General features: G+C 39.8%; 1 protein-coding gene across 4 annotated transcripts in view; it reads right to left on the reverse strand.

Moving 5' to 3' along the window:
- The window catches only part of PUS10 (pseudouridine synthase 10), a 79,554-nt gene that overhangs the window by 23,578 nt on the left and 43,247 nt on the right, over positions 1–12,729 (reverse strand). For all 4 annotated transcript variants that reach the window (XM_084622721.1, XM_084622720.1, XM_084622722.1 and 1 more), the window contains 4 exons: positions 9,311–9,422; positions 7,420–7,481; positions 5,548–5,593; positions 548–612 (listed from right to left, as the gene is read on the reverse strand). In XM_084622721.1, the coding sequence (XP_084478847.1) occupies positions 548–612; positions 5,548–5,593; positions 7,420–7,481; positions 9,311–9,422 (285 nt within the window). The remainder of the gene's footprint in view (positions 1–547; positions 613–5,547; positions 5,594–7,419; positions 7,482–9,310; positions 9,423–12,729) is intronic.

Here is a 12,729-nt window from a genome sequence, read left to right on the forward strand (position 1 = left end):
AAAAAACCTAAAATGTATTTTTTTAAATCTCTTGATTTTTTGGGACCTGACTCATGATTTTTGAATAGCTGGCATTGGCAATATTGCTACTGTACTATATTGTCAGTTTTAAGCATTCCAAGCACAGAGCACATAGTAATTTACTGCGGGTACAACAGGGGAGCAGCGATGGAATTGTGGCAGTTTGACCATGCAGTAATAATCTAAGGTTGTGCCCTTGTGGTACAATCTAGCCCTAAATTTTCCAACCATAAAATAATCTGGGGGAGGGAGGTACTGTTTTCAGCATGTTCACTTTTCAATTCTTTGTGATCTAATTGAAGCATTGTGATTATTTCTTAAAAGATAACGATGACACATTCTAATGTCAACAAAAGACATGCAAATGCAACGTTTCTTGACCAATACATACATAAGATTACATATATCAGTAGATTTTTAACAATTAATGATGCTTGTGTATTTCCCTCTGATATTTTCTTCCCCATCTTAATTCTGTACAGAAGCAGCCCAACATAAGAAACACACAATTTTAATGTATACTTACTCACGGAAATCCTCTTCTTTTATCTTATCCAAAGCCTTTATAATTGCCATTCTTGTGAAAACAGACTGCACAGTGAAATGAAAAATAAAATATCTGAGTCAAGGAAATATGAGAGGCTGAAGAAAGGATGTGGGTAGGGTAGTTACATCATTTTGCCTAATCAGAAAAAAAAGAACACAAATACTCTTACCAATATAGATTGTTTTTTTATACTTAAAGTTTAAGTATCCTATTTTCCTATGCCTGAAAAAGCATGTGCTGACACCCTAATAATCATGGTCTTCGCTCTTTGACAATACACGCTAGTCAGTATGTCTCTGATTTTGCCAATACTTACGCACATGAGTAACCTGACTTGCGTATGTAAAGGTACTCAACATTGGCATCTGCAGGATTGAGGCCTAAACATTTTTAAAGTGTATGTGTAAGTAAGCACTGAAAACTCATAATAAAACCAATGGGACTTAGGCTCTTTTCTTTTACCCCATCTCTTTGATTCTAGAAGATATTCAAAAAATATAATTACTTATTCTATCTCATTCTATGGTTTCTATCCAACTTCCTATAAATTGAAATACTGGGGTTTGGGAGAGGTAGCGTAGAAAATATCACTACAAAATATGTTCCCTCCCACAAATCGTTTCACAACAAAACATAACTTTTCCCCAAAAATATTTAATGTTTGTTTTTATAAATCTGGGATGGGATTTTCAAAAGTGCCTAAGTGACTTAGGAGAACAAGTCTCATGACTTTCAATGGGACTTGTGGTCTTAAGTCATTTAGATGCTTTTGAAAAATCCCACCCCAGATCCTTCAAAGGTTCAGGGACACATAATCGCTAGTTTGGTCCCTCCATAAGATTATATGAAAAAATATGTAAAAGCAAGAAAAAAGCTCAGTGGGACTGGAGGGTTCAGGCCAAGATTTTCAATAGTAGGAGCCTAAAATCAGACTTGTAAGGCCATATTTAGGCACCTAAATTAATGAGGTCATTTTCAAAAAGGCTGAGCACCCACCCACCCCCATTTATCTCACTGGGAGCTGCTGGGTGCTCAACACTTCTGTAAATAAGGCTACAAATTTAGGCACCTATATATGGGCTTTGGAGTCTATTTTTAGGCTCCAACTTTTGAAAATCTTGGCCCCAATGTACGCTTAATAATAGTAAAAAATGTTATAGATTATGTACTATTGACAATAGATAGTAGAAACTGATGTTATGTATGGAAGACTAAATATGATTGGGCTAACGTATGTCTCAGATTTTCCATGGAGGAAAGGACTTTTGAAAGAGAAAGAAACCCTTATGAAACAATTACAATCTTCTGCTAAGAAAAAATATATAACGTGCCATTTAAGTACATGACTAGGACACATTCCTCAGTTTAATTTCTTTGAAAACAGAACTCCACATGGATTTACCACCAACAAAGTGATATTTCTGGGTGCCTGCTCTGAACACCATCAGATATGCACAGCACAAGACAAGGTAGGTGACTCGTTAGCCATGCACATGTACCTACTGGGGATTTGTGCACACATCTGGTAGTGAGGAAAGATATCCAGCAGATAGGGTGCTAGCCTGGGTTCAATTCCCTGCTCTGCCAAAGGTTTCCTGTCTGATCTTGGATAAGTCACTTATTCTCTCTATGGCGTTGTATACGCTGGTGGTGGCATTTAAGATACGGGTAGCTACCTGCTGCAGTGAAAGTGTTCACACTGTGGTATGTAGCTATATGTGGCAGTGAAAGGCTCTGGTGGGGGGAAGCAGTGGAGAAAAGCTTCAAAAAGCAGGAAGCTGCTGAAACCTTTCCATATTGCCTTCTCTCTGACAGAGCCTTTCCCCACTACTGGAATCTTTCACTGCAGTGGTAAAGGCTCCGGGAGCAGGGAGGCAGTGGGACACCACACTGCTAAAAATAGCAGCAGAGATATGGGAGGCACTGCATGGGCCTGTGGAGAACCACGTAGGGTACACAGCCTAAGGTTCCGGTGCGTCTTTACTCATCTAAGCTGTGCCTCTCTGTCTGCACTGCTATTTATACGTGTGCAGGGGGGTATGCAGTGTATGTACTCTACACACCCTGGTAAGTATAGACATAGCCTATATCTCAGTTCTCTGTGTGTAAAGTGAGGATAACAACACTCCTCTACCTCACAGAGGTGCTGTGAGGATAAATGCATTAAAGCTTGTGAGGCACTCACATAGTAGGGTGATGGAAAGCATATAAGTATCTTAGATAGATTTGTACTTAACAGACATCTTAATATATTCTGTAAAAGTGTACAGTTAAAGGTGATGAACAAATAAGACTGGCAAATTTAATTTACTTCAGAAATGTATGCTGAATCCCCTTCTCTCCAGGTGCATAGTAGTCATCTGTCTATGTACTTTCAATGTGCTCATCTCCATGGTATCTAGGCTCAGTCAGTGCATAAACAACTACATAAAAATGAAACTTTCCCAATGATCCTATTGGGATCCAGGAAGTAGGCAGGCAGAAGCCCGCCCACTGCTAAAGGGTCCCCCCCCAGCCTAAGGCGGGGGATCCACAGGACCTGGAAGCCAAGTGGTTTCGGGGGACAACTAATAAAATAACAAGAACAGGAGTGCAGTCAAAGGGTCAAACAAAGGGAACCTGACGGGGACACCGAGCAGAGAATCCCAGACAGCATCCACTGCTCCTCGAAGGCATCAAGGGAACTCTGTCCGGATGCGTGAACAGACGGAGGTTTGGAAATAGGCCCCACAGTCACAGGAGTCTCCATCGACCAACCTCCTCTCCCTGGTTTTATAGATGGCCATTTTAGCCAGGGCCAGGGGGAGGTTGACCAGGAGGTCCCATGGCTTTGTGGGGCCACAGATAGGGAGTTTCCACTGTTTCTAGGCTTCTCCAAAATCATGCTGTCAGCTATACTGTGACAGCCAGAATGTATCATTCTGGGATGTCACAGATACCCAAGAAGACCAGTAGGGTAGAATATGCAGCTGGCCTATAGGGGCTCAAGTAAGTTATTGTTATCATTGGATAAAGAGTTTCTTTGTTATTTCCTATCTCAAAGATATAATGTCTCTAAGCAAAAGCCTTCTGGGTGGTATTTTAAAAATTATTATTTTCAGTTCAAACAGTCTCACTGCACTATATTTCTTCCATTGTGTTACACAAGCAGCGCTATAATTACCAGAGCTGGTCAGGAAAATATTTTTTTCTTCTGAAATTTTTTGACTCAAACCAATTATTCTTCTGTTTTTATCAAAATTTTCCTTCAACATTTTTCAAGTCTAATCAAAAAATTAATTTATTTTAGTTTTTGGTTGCTGAAAAATGTAAGTTTTGCCCACAAAAATTTCCATTTAATTGAAAAGCTTTTTTTCATTAGAAAAAGTCTGGACAGAATTTTTTTTCCAGCTCTAAAAATTATTTTCAGCCACTGACAATAACTCAGCTCCACACATGAAAGTGACTTGTACAGAGTAATGTTTACAGTTTCATATGGAACACAGTGTTACACAGACTGATGCCCATTCCTGCATCTCCTAAATCATGTATGGCTACATTACATCTTTGGCACTAAAAGGCAAGTCCTGCTCTCTGCAGGCACAGAGCTCTGAAAACAAAGTGGACTCTGTGCGCTTCATTGCATGTCATGAGGAGAAGAGGAGGGGGATATCGAAAACCCACACAGGGTCTGCCTTCCCTGTGCTTCACGGGTGTGCCTTTCATTCCGCTACAGGGATGAGTTTAAGATTGAGCTGAGGAAAGATGGATTCAGTAGTGACACCCTCTGTTGGGTGGCGTACAACAGTTGTGGGTACTACTGCAGCCCTGGTGGTCCCATAGTAAACAGGAAGCAGCTCTGCCACCAAGCACAAAGCACATTTAACTTGGGCTGTATCCCAAAGAGAGCATTATGTCATGTATATGTAAGACTTGAACTCATGGTTGGGCTAAAGCCCACCATTGTGATACAGACAACTCGAGCATAAGAAGTTGGGACAAGTCAACAATCCTAAATACCATAAAACCATTTACTGAACAATTGTGGCCTAAGGAGATGAAATCAACCCTTTTCATGAAGAAAGTGACATTTCATCAGAGGATTTCATTAGCGAGGGTAAAGTAATTGTGTACCTCATCTCTGTGTGAACCAGGAAGGCATTAAATGCCTTCTCTGGGCATTAAGGAAAAAGCTAGTCCTTAGAGCAGTGGTTCCCAAACTTGTTCCGCCGCTTGTGCAGGGAAAGCCCCTGGCGGGCCGGGCCAGTTTGTTTACCTGCCGCTGCTGGGAGGCAGATTTGAGAGCTGTGCTTCCTATAAAGGAGAAAGCATAAAAAGGGAGCAGAGGGCTGCTCTTTAGTCTTCTCATAACCCACAGGGCTCCTGAACTAGACCTTGGTTAGGGGAGAAAGGAAAATCAGGAGAAATAGTTGCCTGTCTTGCACTGAGGACTATACCAATTCTCAGAGACTGTAATTATGGTAAGATCTCTTTTTGTTTCTTTCACCAATTGAACTAGATGAAAGGAAAGCATTCTGCATATGTTTTGTTTCGTTTGGAATGGTGGCCAAGGGAAAATGCTCTAGGATGATTTGATTTTTTTTCCTTTTGCAAAGACTAGATTCGCTCTCTTTTTTTTTCAAAGCCTTATTTCAGCCATATCCCCTATGGACAGTAGGTAGTGGTCCTGCTATACTGATATTTTTAGTGTATCCAAACCAAATGCCTATACATATTGGGAACGTTTTTTAAATGATAGCTCTCTTGCTCAAGGTCTGGAAATGGAGTCCTAAACCATCCTAAACAGAAGAAAAGTTGAGAGTTGAGTGAATAAAAGGAGGCATACGAAACAACTGGAGAACCTTTTAGAGAGGGGGCAAAGGAAAAAAAAGGCATTAAAGTAATGACTGAATTTCAAGAAACCTGCCTTTATTTTAACCATTGACATGAGAATTCTGATCCCAGAAGAATGATGCTGGTGACAGATATGGGATTCTTACCTGTTTATTCTTTGCTGGCTTGAAACAGTCTGGACACACTCTGGCTCTAAACAGAAATAGAAAATTAATTGATATAATCATTTAAATAAAAGACTCTTATCAAAATGAAAATACCCAGGTACCAGACCTAATTTTTGAGCAGCAATGCCCCACACTTTGTGTCTCTATCACTCTCCAGTCTGGGATGGAGTTAAGATTTTTCAATCTTAAATTGATGACAGAAGGTGCCATTCTATTTGACCTACATAAACTAAAATCCTCTGATTATCCACAGAACATGTACAGTCTAGGTAGTGGCTGTGCAAACCTTTCCGATCTTGACTCCCACCCATGTACCTCAGTTTTGAGCTGGAATGAGGAGGTGGGTGGGAAAATAAGTCTCCTTTGACCTTTCTTCTGAGACTGCCAACAAAGATGACCGACAACACTGTGCACCTTTGCAAGGTGCACTGACTTCCCTAGCTCTCTGTTAGTTCTTTTCCTGTTCCTAACCCATGCATCATGGCTTAAAATGCAACACCCTGATTCGCGGTGTCCCAGCACACCTCTGACCAGTGTTATTACTGAACAGGAAAAATCAAATATAAAAAAAGGTAACATCAGGTCAGCCAGATCTTTGAGATTCTTTCTAACATACCTAAAAGAAAACTATTTATTTTCTGTTTCACAGAAGTGAAAATTCTGATCAATAAAACATTTAGCACTAGAGGCTTTTCTGAGAATTGGATGTTTGCCATGGAAGTTTACAAATCAGTGGCTTGCTCTCTATGCAGTTAGACAACATAATTTCTTTTGTCCTTGCCACACATTTTTTTATACTCTCCTGTTGCTGCTGCTCTTCAGCTTATGACAGCAGCACCTCTAAGACTGCATCCGGGTAAAACGGAACTGGTGCTAACAGCAGACTCCTTGTGACTTTCTACACAGGCTATTTGTGGGAGATAATACAGAGTACACGGACTTCCTTTTTCCAGAATTTAAATAATCATTCTTAACTTATACTTGGAAACTAGATTAAAATAACAAAAACAAGTTAAATGTTCCACTTCAAATCACAGAGCACTACACACAAAACAGATCATTCTCTCACACACCTTCTGCAGGTGTTAGCACAGGAGCAGTTTGAGAGGGGACAGAAGAGACAGTGGTGGCTGTTTCTGAAACACTTCTCAAAAGGGTGTTCCCAATCAGACCATTTTCTCAGAACATGCTCCCTCTTGCTGTTGAGGCATCTGACTAAGTGGTAGCCAGGTTTCCAGAAATGCTGGATTTCTTTGCCAGTGGGAAAAGGATTTCTATGGCAGCCCCTCTGCAGAGCAAGACCAAAAGTGATTATGTAGCACTTTGTGAGGGTGTTTTTTAAAAAGTCTTGTCTTTAAGTAGAACTAACTCACTTCTGATCTCTCCCTCCATACCCAAATCCCTGAAATAAGCAGAAAACCTCAGTATTATATAAACTGATGGTTTTTTTACATATACTGATAGGTTATCAAAAGCACTTCACACACCATATAAAGTCACTATTTATTCTAATATGAACAGTACAAACAGGCCTAAATCAAATGCCTGACCTGACTACATATCTGTGTAATGGACCAAATCAAAATTCTAGATCCACGCACTCCCTGACATTAAGATTGACAATCCAGATCCAAACATTCCCAGACTTTAGGCTGTTTGGATTTGGTGGGCAGATTCGGCCCCTTAGAGATACCATAGATTTAAGCTGCAAATAGGAACCTGGATTTGGAGTTTGGATTCAGGTCAAACTCTAGATCACAAATACTGGAGACATTGCATTTGCTACAGACAAACTCTAACAATGTTGCACAATATTAAGATAAAGATCTTGTTGTTGGTATAGCAACTTACAGGAAATGGCAATCCTCATCAGTTTCCGGGTGAGCAAAGACCACACTCACTTCGAACAAGCTCTAAGACAAAAAAGAACGGTAACAATTTCCTTTTACAAAGTGCTAGCAATTTATTAACCAAGTGTATAACAAACAGTTCAAGGATCCTTATTGATATATTATAGAAAAACAGTAAAGAAAGAGGAGAAGAGGAAGATAGAATTGCAGCATAATGGGAAACTTTTAAATGGGTCACCGAGAAGCCATTTCAGAAATATATCATAAGACTTCTATAGCACTCAACATTCTCAAGCCACTTTGCAACCTATTATGTGACCCAAGTCACATAATAAGTATTAGCCCCATTTTGCACATGGGGGAACTAGCAGAGAGAGAGAATAACAGCCCAAAGCCTATTAGGCTTAGAACGATTAGATCTTTATTGGTAAATGTCAGTAAACATTGATTTCACCGCACACACACAAAACAATGAAAAAACTATTTCAATCAGTAATAGAAATTTAGACAGGCAAACTAAGAAATATGCTGCTTGAGAACACATTAGAGTTTGATTTAAGGATATTAACTTTCCATATTTTGACATGTGATATTGACAATTGGTGTTTTAACAGTTACAAAGCTTAAACTTCGTTGAGTCTATCATTAAATGATTGTCTGATCCCCTTTCTGTCTGACCTCCCCCATAACTTCCTGCAACTGTGAAAAATTTAAATTGATAAAAGTTTAAAAAAATACTTAAAATAAACATTAATATTATCTGTCAAAATTATATTTAAAAAATCAAATTCTGCCAAGCCTACCTATTATGGTCACTAAGCCTAGCAAATCATGGGACAAAACCAAACCAGTCAACCTTGAAAGCAGTTCATTCCAGGATTTAGTCTGCAGTGACTGGATGCCTTTAAGCCACAAAAGAAAGGCAATGTGATTTAGTGGATTGACAACAGAATCAGGAACTTTAGAGCAGTGGTTCTCAAAGCCGGTCCACCGCTTGTTCAGGGAAAGCCCCTGGTGGGCCGGACTGGTTTGTTTACCTGCCGCGTCCACAGGTTCGGCTGATCGTGGCTCCCACTGTCCGCGGTTCGCCGCTCCAGGCCAATGGAGTATCCAGAGCAGTCAGGATAGGCATTGTGGGACACCTCCTGGAGGCCATTTATGGCGAAATAAGCAAGCGCAGTGTCTACACTGACACTGCGTTGATCTAACTTTGCCGCAAAAAGCTCTACGCCTCTCATCAAGGTGATTTTATTTTGTTGGCGTAGCAGGGGAGTTACATCAGCGGGAAGAGCATTGACGTGTGTACACCTCCACTATTTTGTTGACAGAACTGTGTAGTGTAGACAAGGCCTTCGATAACTTACCCATTGTTTCATGTTCTCTGTGTATAATATCTCCCCACTGTATTTTCCACTGAATACATCCGATGAAGTAAGCTGTAGTTCACAAAAGCTCATGCTCAAATAAATGTTAGTCTCTAAGGTGCCACAAGTACTCCTTTTCTTTTTTGTGGATACAGACTAACACAGCTGCTACTCTAAAACCTGTCATTATTTTTATGGTACACTTATGACTAGAGGGACTCAGTGTTTGTGGGCTCTAGAAGGTCTCTTGCTATCTTTAACATTTAAAGAAGTTTGTTTCTGTATGTCATGACAAAGAAAAGATTCCTTAGTCTTTAACTCTACCAGCTAATTTGTATAAAAACTACTGCTTGCCTTGTCTCCACTAGGATTTACTTGAGATAGCTAATTTGAGGTGAAAGAGCTTTTTTTTTTTTTTTTTACTAGACAAAACCAGTGACAGACTTGTCTGTCTAATTAGAACCCATCAATGTTATGAGTAATTTATACAAATTCAGGAAAACAACAACTTTATTATTCATACAACACCTTTCCATCGGCAGGAACACCCAGCTCCTCTGAGAATAGGGGATGAATAATCCATTTGTATGTTTCTTTCAGCTGAACAATGTCCTCTTTTGCCAGTGACAGGCCCTGTTTTCTGAATCATAAAAAATAAACAATGAAAACTTGCATATGAGTCAGTCAAACAATCATACCTCTGACATTTCATGCTAAAAATAAGTGACCAGTCACTAACATAAAATTTGGGTATAAACAGGACAAAACTATAAAGTATACAGAACATGGTGTGAAGGACATGGGGCTGCTCTTTAATAATTTATGAATACTATAAACTTGTCTGAGTGTTGTAAGGGATGCTTACTATGTCTATATTGGGTTAAATCAACAAGGCTGTGAGGAAATAAAAAGGAAGGCAAAAGAATGACTGGAGAAAACCCTTCAGGGAAACACTTCAGTGTGTTTGAGATATTGCCTGAGCTATTAACTCGGAAGATCCTACCATATCAGCTCCAGCCAGATTACATAGCTTGTTTAGCCTGGGTTTCAATTGCCAATGCTTGTGTTACCAGTATGTCAAAAGGACTACAAAACAGGTATGAGGACTCTCTCTGTCCAAAGGTCAGAGTGTGTTGAGGAGCTGTTTGTGGGAACAGACTCTCTCACGTGGACCCTGGCTGGTGGGTATGAAATTAGGCCTTCCTATACTCCTCTCACGGAGGATGGGGGTGAGGACTGAGGTAAAATACATGAGTGTAGACGTGACCTTTTGTTGTTTTAAAATTCTTTTTCTCTTATATTATGCTTTATTTCTGCTGTTAAATAGTAATTTTGGTTTAAGAAGGCCGTCTGGTCCGCTGGCCACAAACTCCTAAAGGGGAGAACTGAAGGTGCCAAACTTAGTCAAACCTGCTGGCGTGAGCACTGAATCTGTGAGGTAACATAGCCCCAGAACTAGGCTAAGAGCACGAGAATCACCCACCCCAGGGGAGGCGAAAGCATGAGGACTGTGATCTGTGGGGGTGAACGCAGAGGGGCAGTTAGCCTTCTAACTGTGAGACAGGGCATATACCTGATCAAGTTACAAGAGTATGTAGGCAGTACACCAAATAATTAAGGGCAGTGGAAAGTGTACCTAACCAAAGATGCCAAAAATATTAAGAGAAAGCAGTACACACTTTTTTCAGCCCAGCAACCTGGAAGCTTATATGGTGAGAACCCTTTGCCACACAAGTAGCACATTTCATCAAAAAAAAATATAGCATTACCACTCTTGATCCAAGCACCAATGAGAGGCCAGCTTGCTAAGAACTCACACCTTCCTTATAGGAGCTCACTGTGAAAGCTTCTTTAATGCTGATTTAACAATAAAAATATGCTTTTAAAGATTAATAAATTTACTTTTTAAGATAGTATTAAAGTAGGATAGAAATTGCTTTCCCACCTCTAAGTCTGAGTTCCTATACTGCCAATATCTCACATAGCACTTCCTAGCACGATGGCCTCCATCAGAAGATAGCTCAATAACAATGAACTTTGAGCCAAATTGTTCCCCTATGCTGATAAACCCACACAAGGAATAAGAATCTCCAAAGTGTTCCTCTCATGATGCTTCTAACAGATCATTTTACTGGGGGAAGGTCTGGGAATGGGCATGGAGTTTGGCCCTCAGAGCTCCCAGATCATAGGAAACTTGCTGGAGACCAGAGTCGCCTCCGCTCCAACAATGCCTCCCAAACGGCCACTAATTTCTTCTTCTCCCAGCCTGAGACTGTATAGCCTTCTGGGTGGATTCCCCATTGGTTGGTGAGTGGAGGACATTATTTCCCTGTCTCTCCCCCATATTGTGAAGTACCCTCCGAGTGGTCTGGGACAAGAAGATACATCACAGAGGTTGCACACACTCTCTTCCTTCTGTACTGGATGGATACTCCTTCAAATCACTGATGTATAAACAAAAGGTCTCAATACTAACCTAATCACTGCATTCATATTTCTGGTTATATATTTTAATATCTATTACAGCCAGTATCCACAGTCTCTGTTCCCTATTCACTTAATAATCCTTTTGCTGGAGACAGCTGAGTATCTTATAAGTTTATTCACAATTAATGTGATCCTTATAAGATTCAAAGACTTTACTCAAAATTATAAGATATTACTTTAGCCATTAGTACAAATTGTTCATGTCCCCATTTAGCTACATATTGGGAGAATTTTAGAATATTTAAAATTGATGTCTCACACAAGGTGTAGACTTATACATCAGTCATATCTGAATCCAAATAATCAGTGTCATCAAACTATACATGTTAATCATACTTTTTTCACCATAAGTGGAAAACAGCCTGTGAATCAGCTAGTCATTGAAAGTAAATTCATTAACTTAAACCATATGTTCTTGAGAACCATACAATTAAAATATTGTATATTGACCCAAAGTATATGAAAAGCCACATGTTAATAACCTCATTAGTAGCTACCCCAATAATAAAAGTTAAATGGAAGAATCATTAAAAACACAGATGAAATTGTGTACCTTCAAACTAAGCGTGCACTAAATGCAACTCTAACTTCAAAAAGTGTGATTGCTGAGAAATATAGGACTCCTGGATTCCTTAAGACATACAGAACTTTTAACCTAGATGATCATTTTATACCCTGTCCCTACCCAGGTCAGTAGTGACAAAGACATTACCATCTGACGGTAATTCATTGACTGATATAAAATGAATTGATGGACTTAGTCCAGTCTGTAGTTACCTCATTTTATTAAAACAGAATACCATTATATTTATTGGTACTTTGGTTGGCAGTTTAAGGGCCTGTCTATATGGGGAGTTGCTCCAGAATAGCTATTCTTGATTAACTCCACATGTGGTTGCTCTTATTCTGGAATAAGAGTGCATATTCCGAATTAGTTTAGTCCATTTTGGACATGGAAGACACTCCAGAATAAGAACATCCACATATGGAGTTAATCAAGAACAACTATTCTGGAATAACTCCCCATGTAGACAAGCCCTAAGCCATAGTAGTGAGGCTGTGAAGGAAAGCTTAAACCGCTTGTGCTGTGCTCCTTCTTTTAAAGTGAATGTAATGCTCATGAAAAGAACTGGCATGACGGGGTTGGAGATGAAATTAGTTCTATTTAGTCACAGAACAGGTATAGTACAGACAACTATGCATGCTTCCCTTCACAGCCCCACCAATCTGTTTCTGCTCTTCTCTAGAAAGAACAGTTCTAAGAGTGATAGGATAGTTCAGTCTCTGATCATTCAATCCTCAGCTGCCTAATCAACTGTGGTCACGGCTTCTGTCTACTGGGAACCAAACAAACGATTGACTCTTTACCGTTAGCTAACAGTAACAGTTTGGACACTCCTGATCTGTCAAAGGCTCTGTTATCCTATTATAAATGTACCATCACTGTATCTATTTGACAG

This window comes from Lepidochelys olivacea, assembly GCF_965140295.1.
Source record: "Lepidochelys olivacea isolate rLepOli2 genome assembly, chromosome: 3".
In the NCBI taxonomy this organism is placed as follows: Eukaryota; Metazoa; Chordata; order Testudines; family Cheloniidae; genus Lepidochelys; species Lepidochelys olivacea.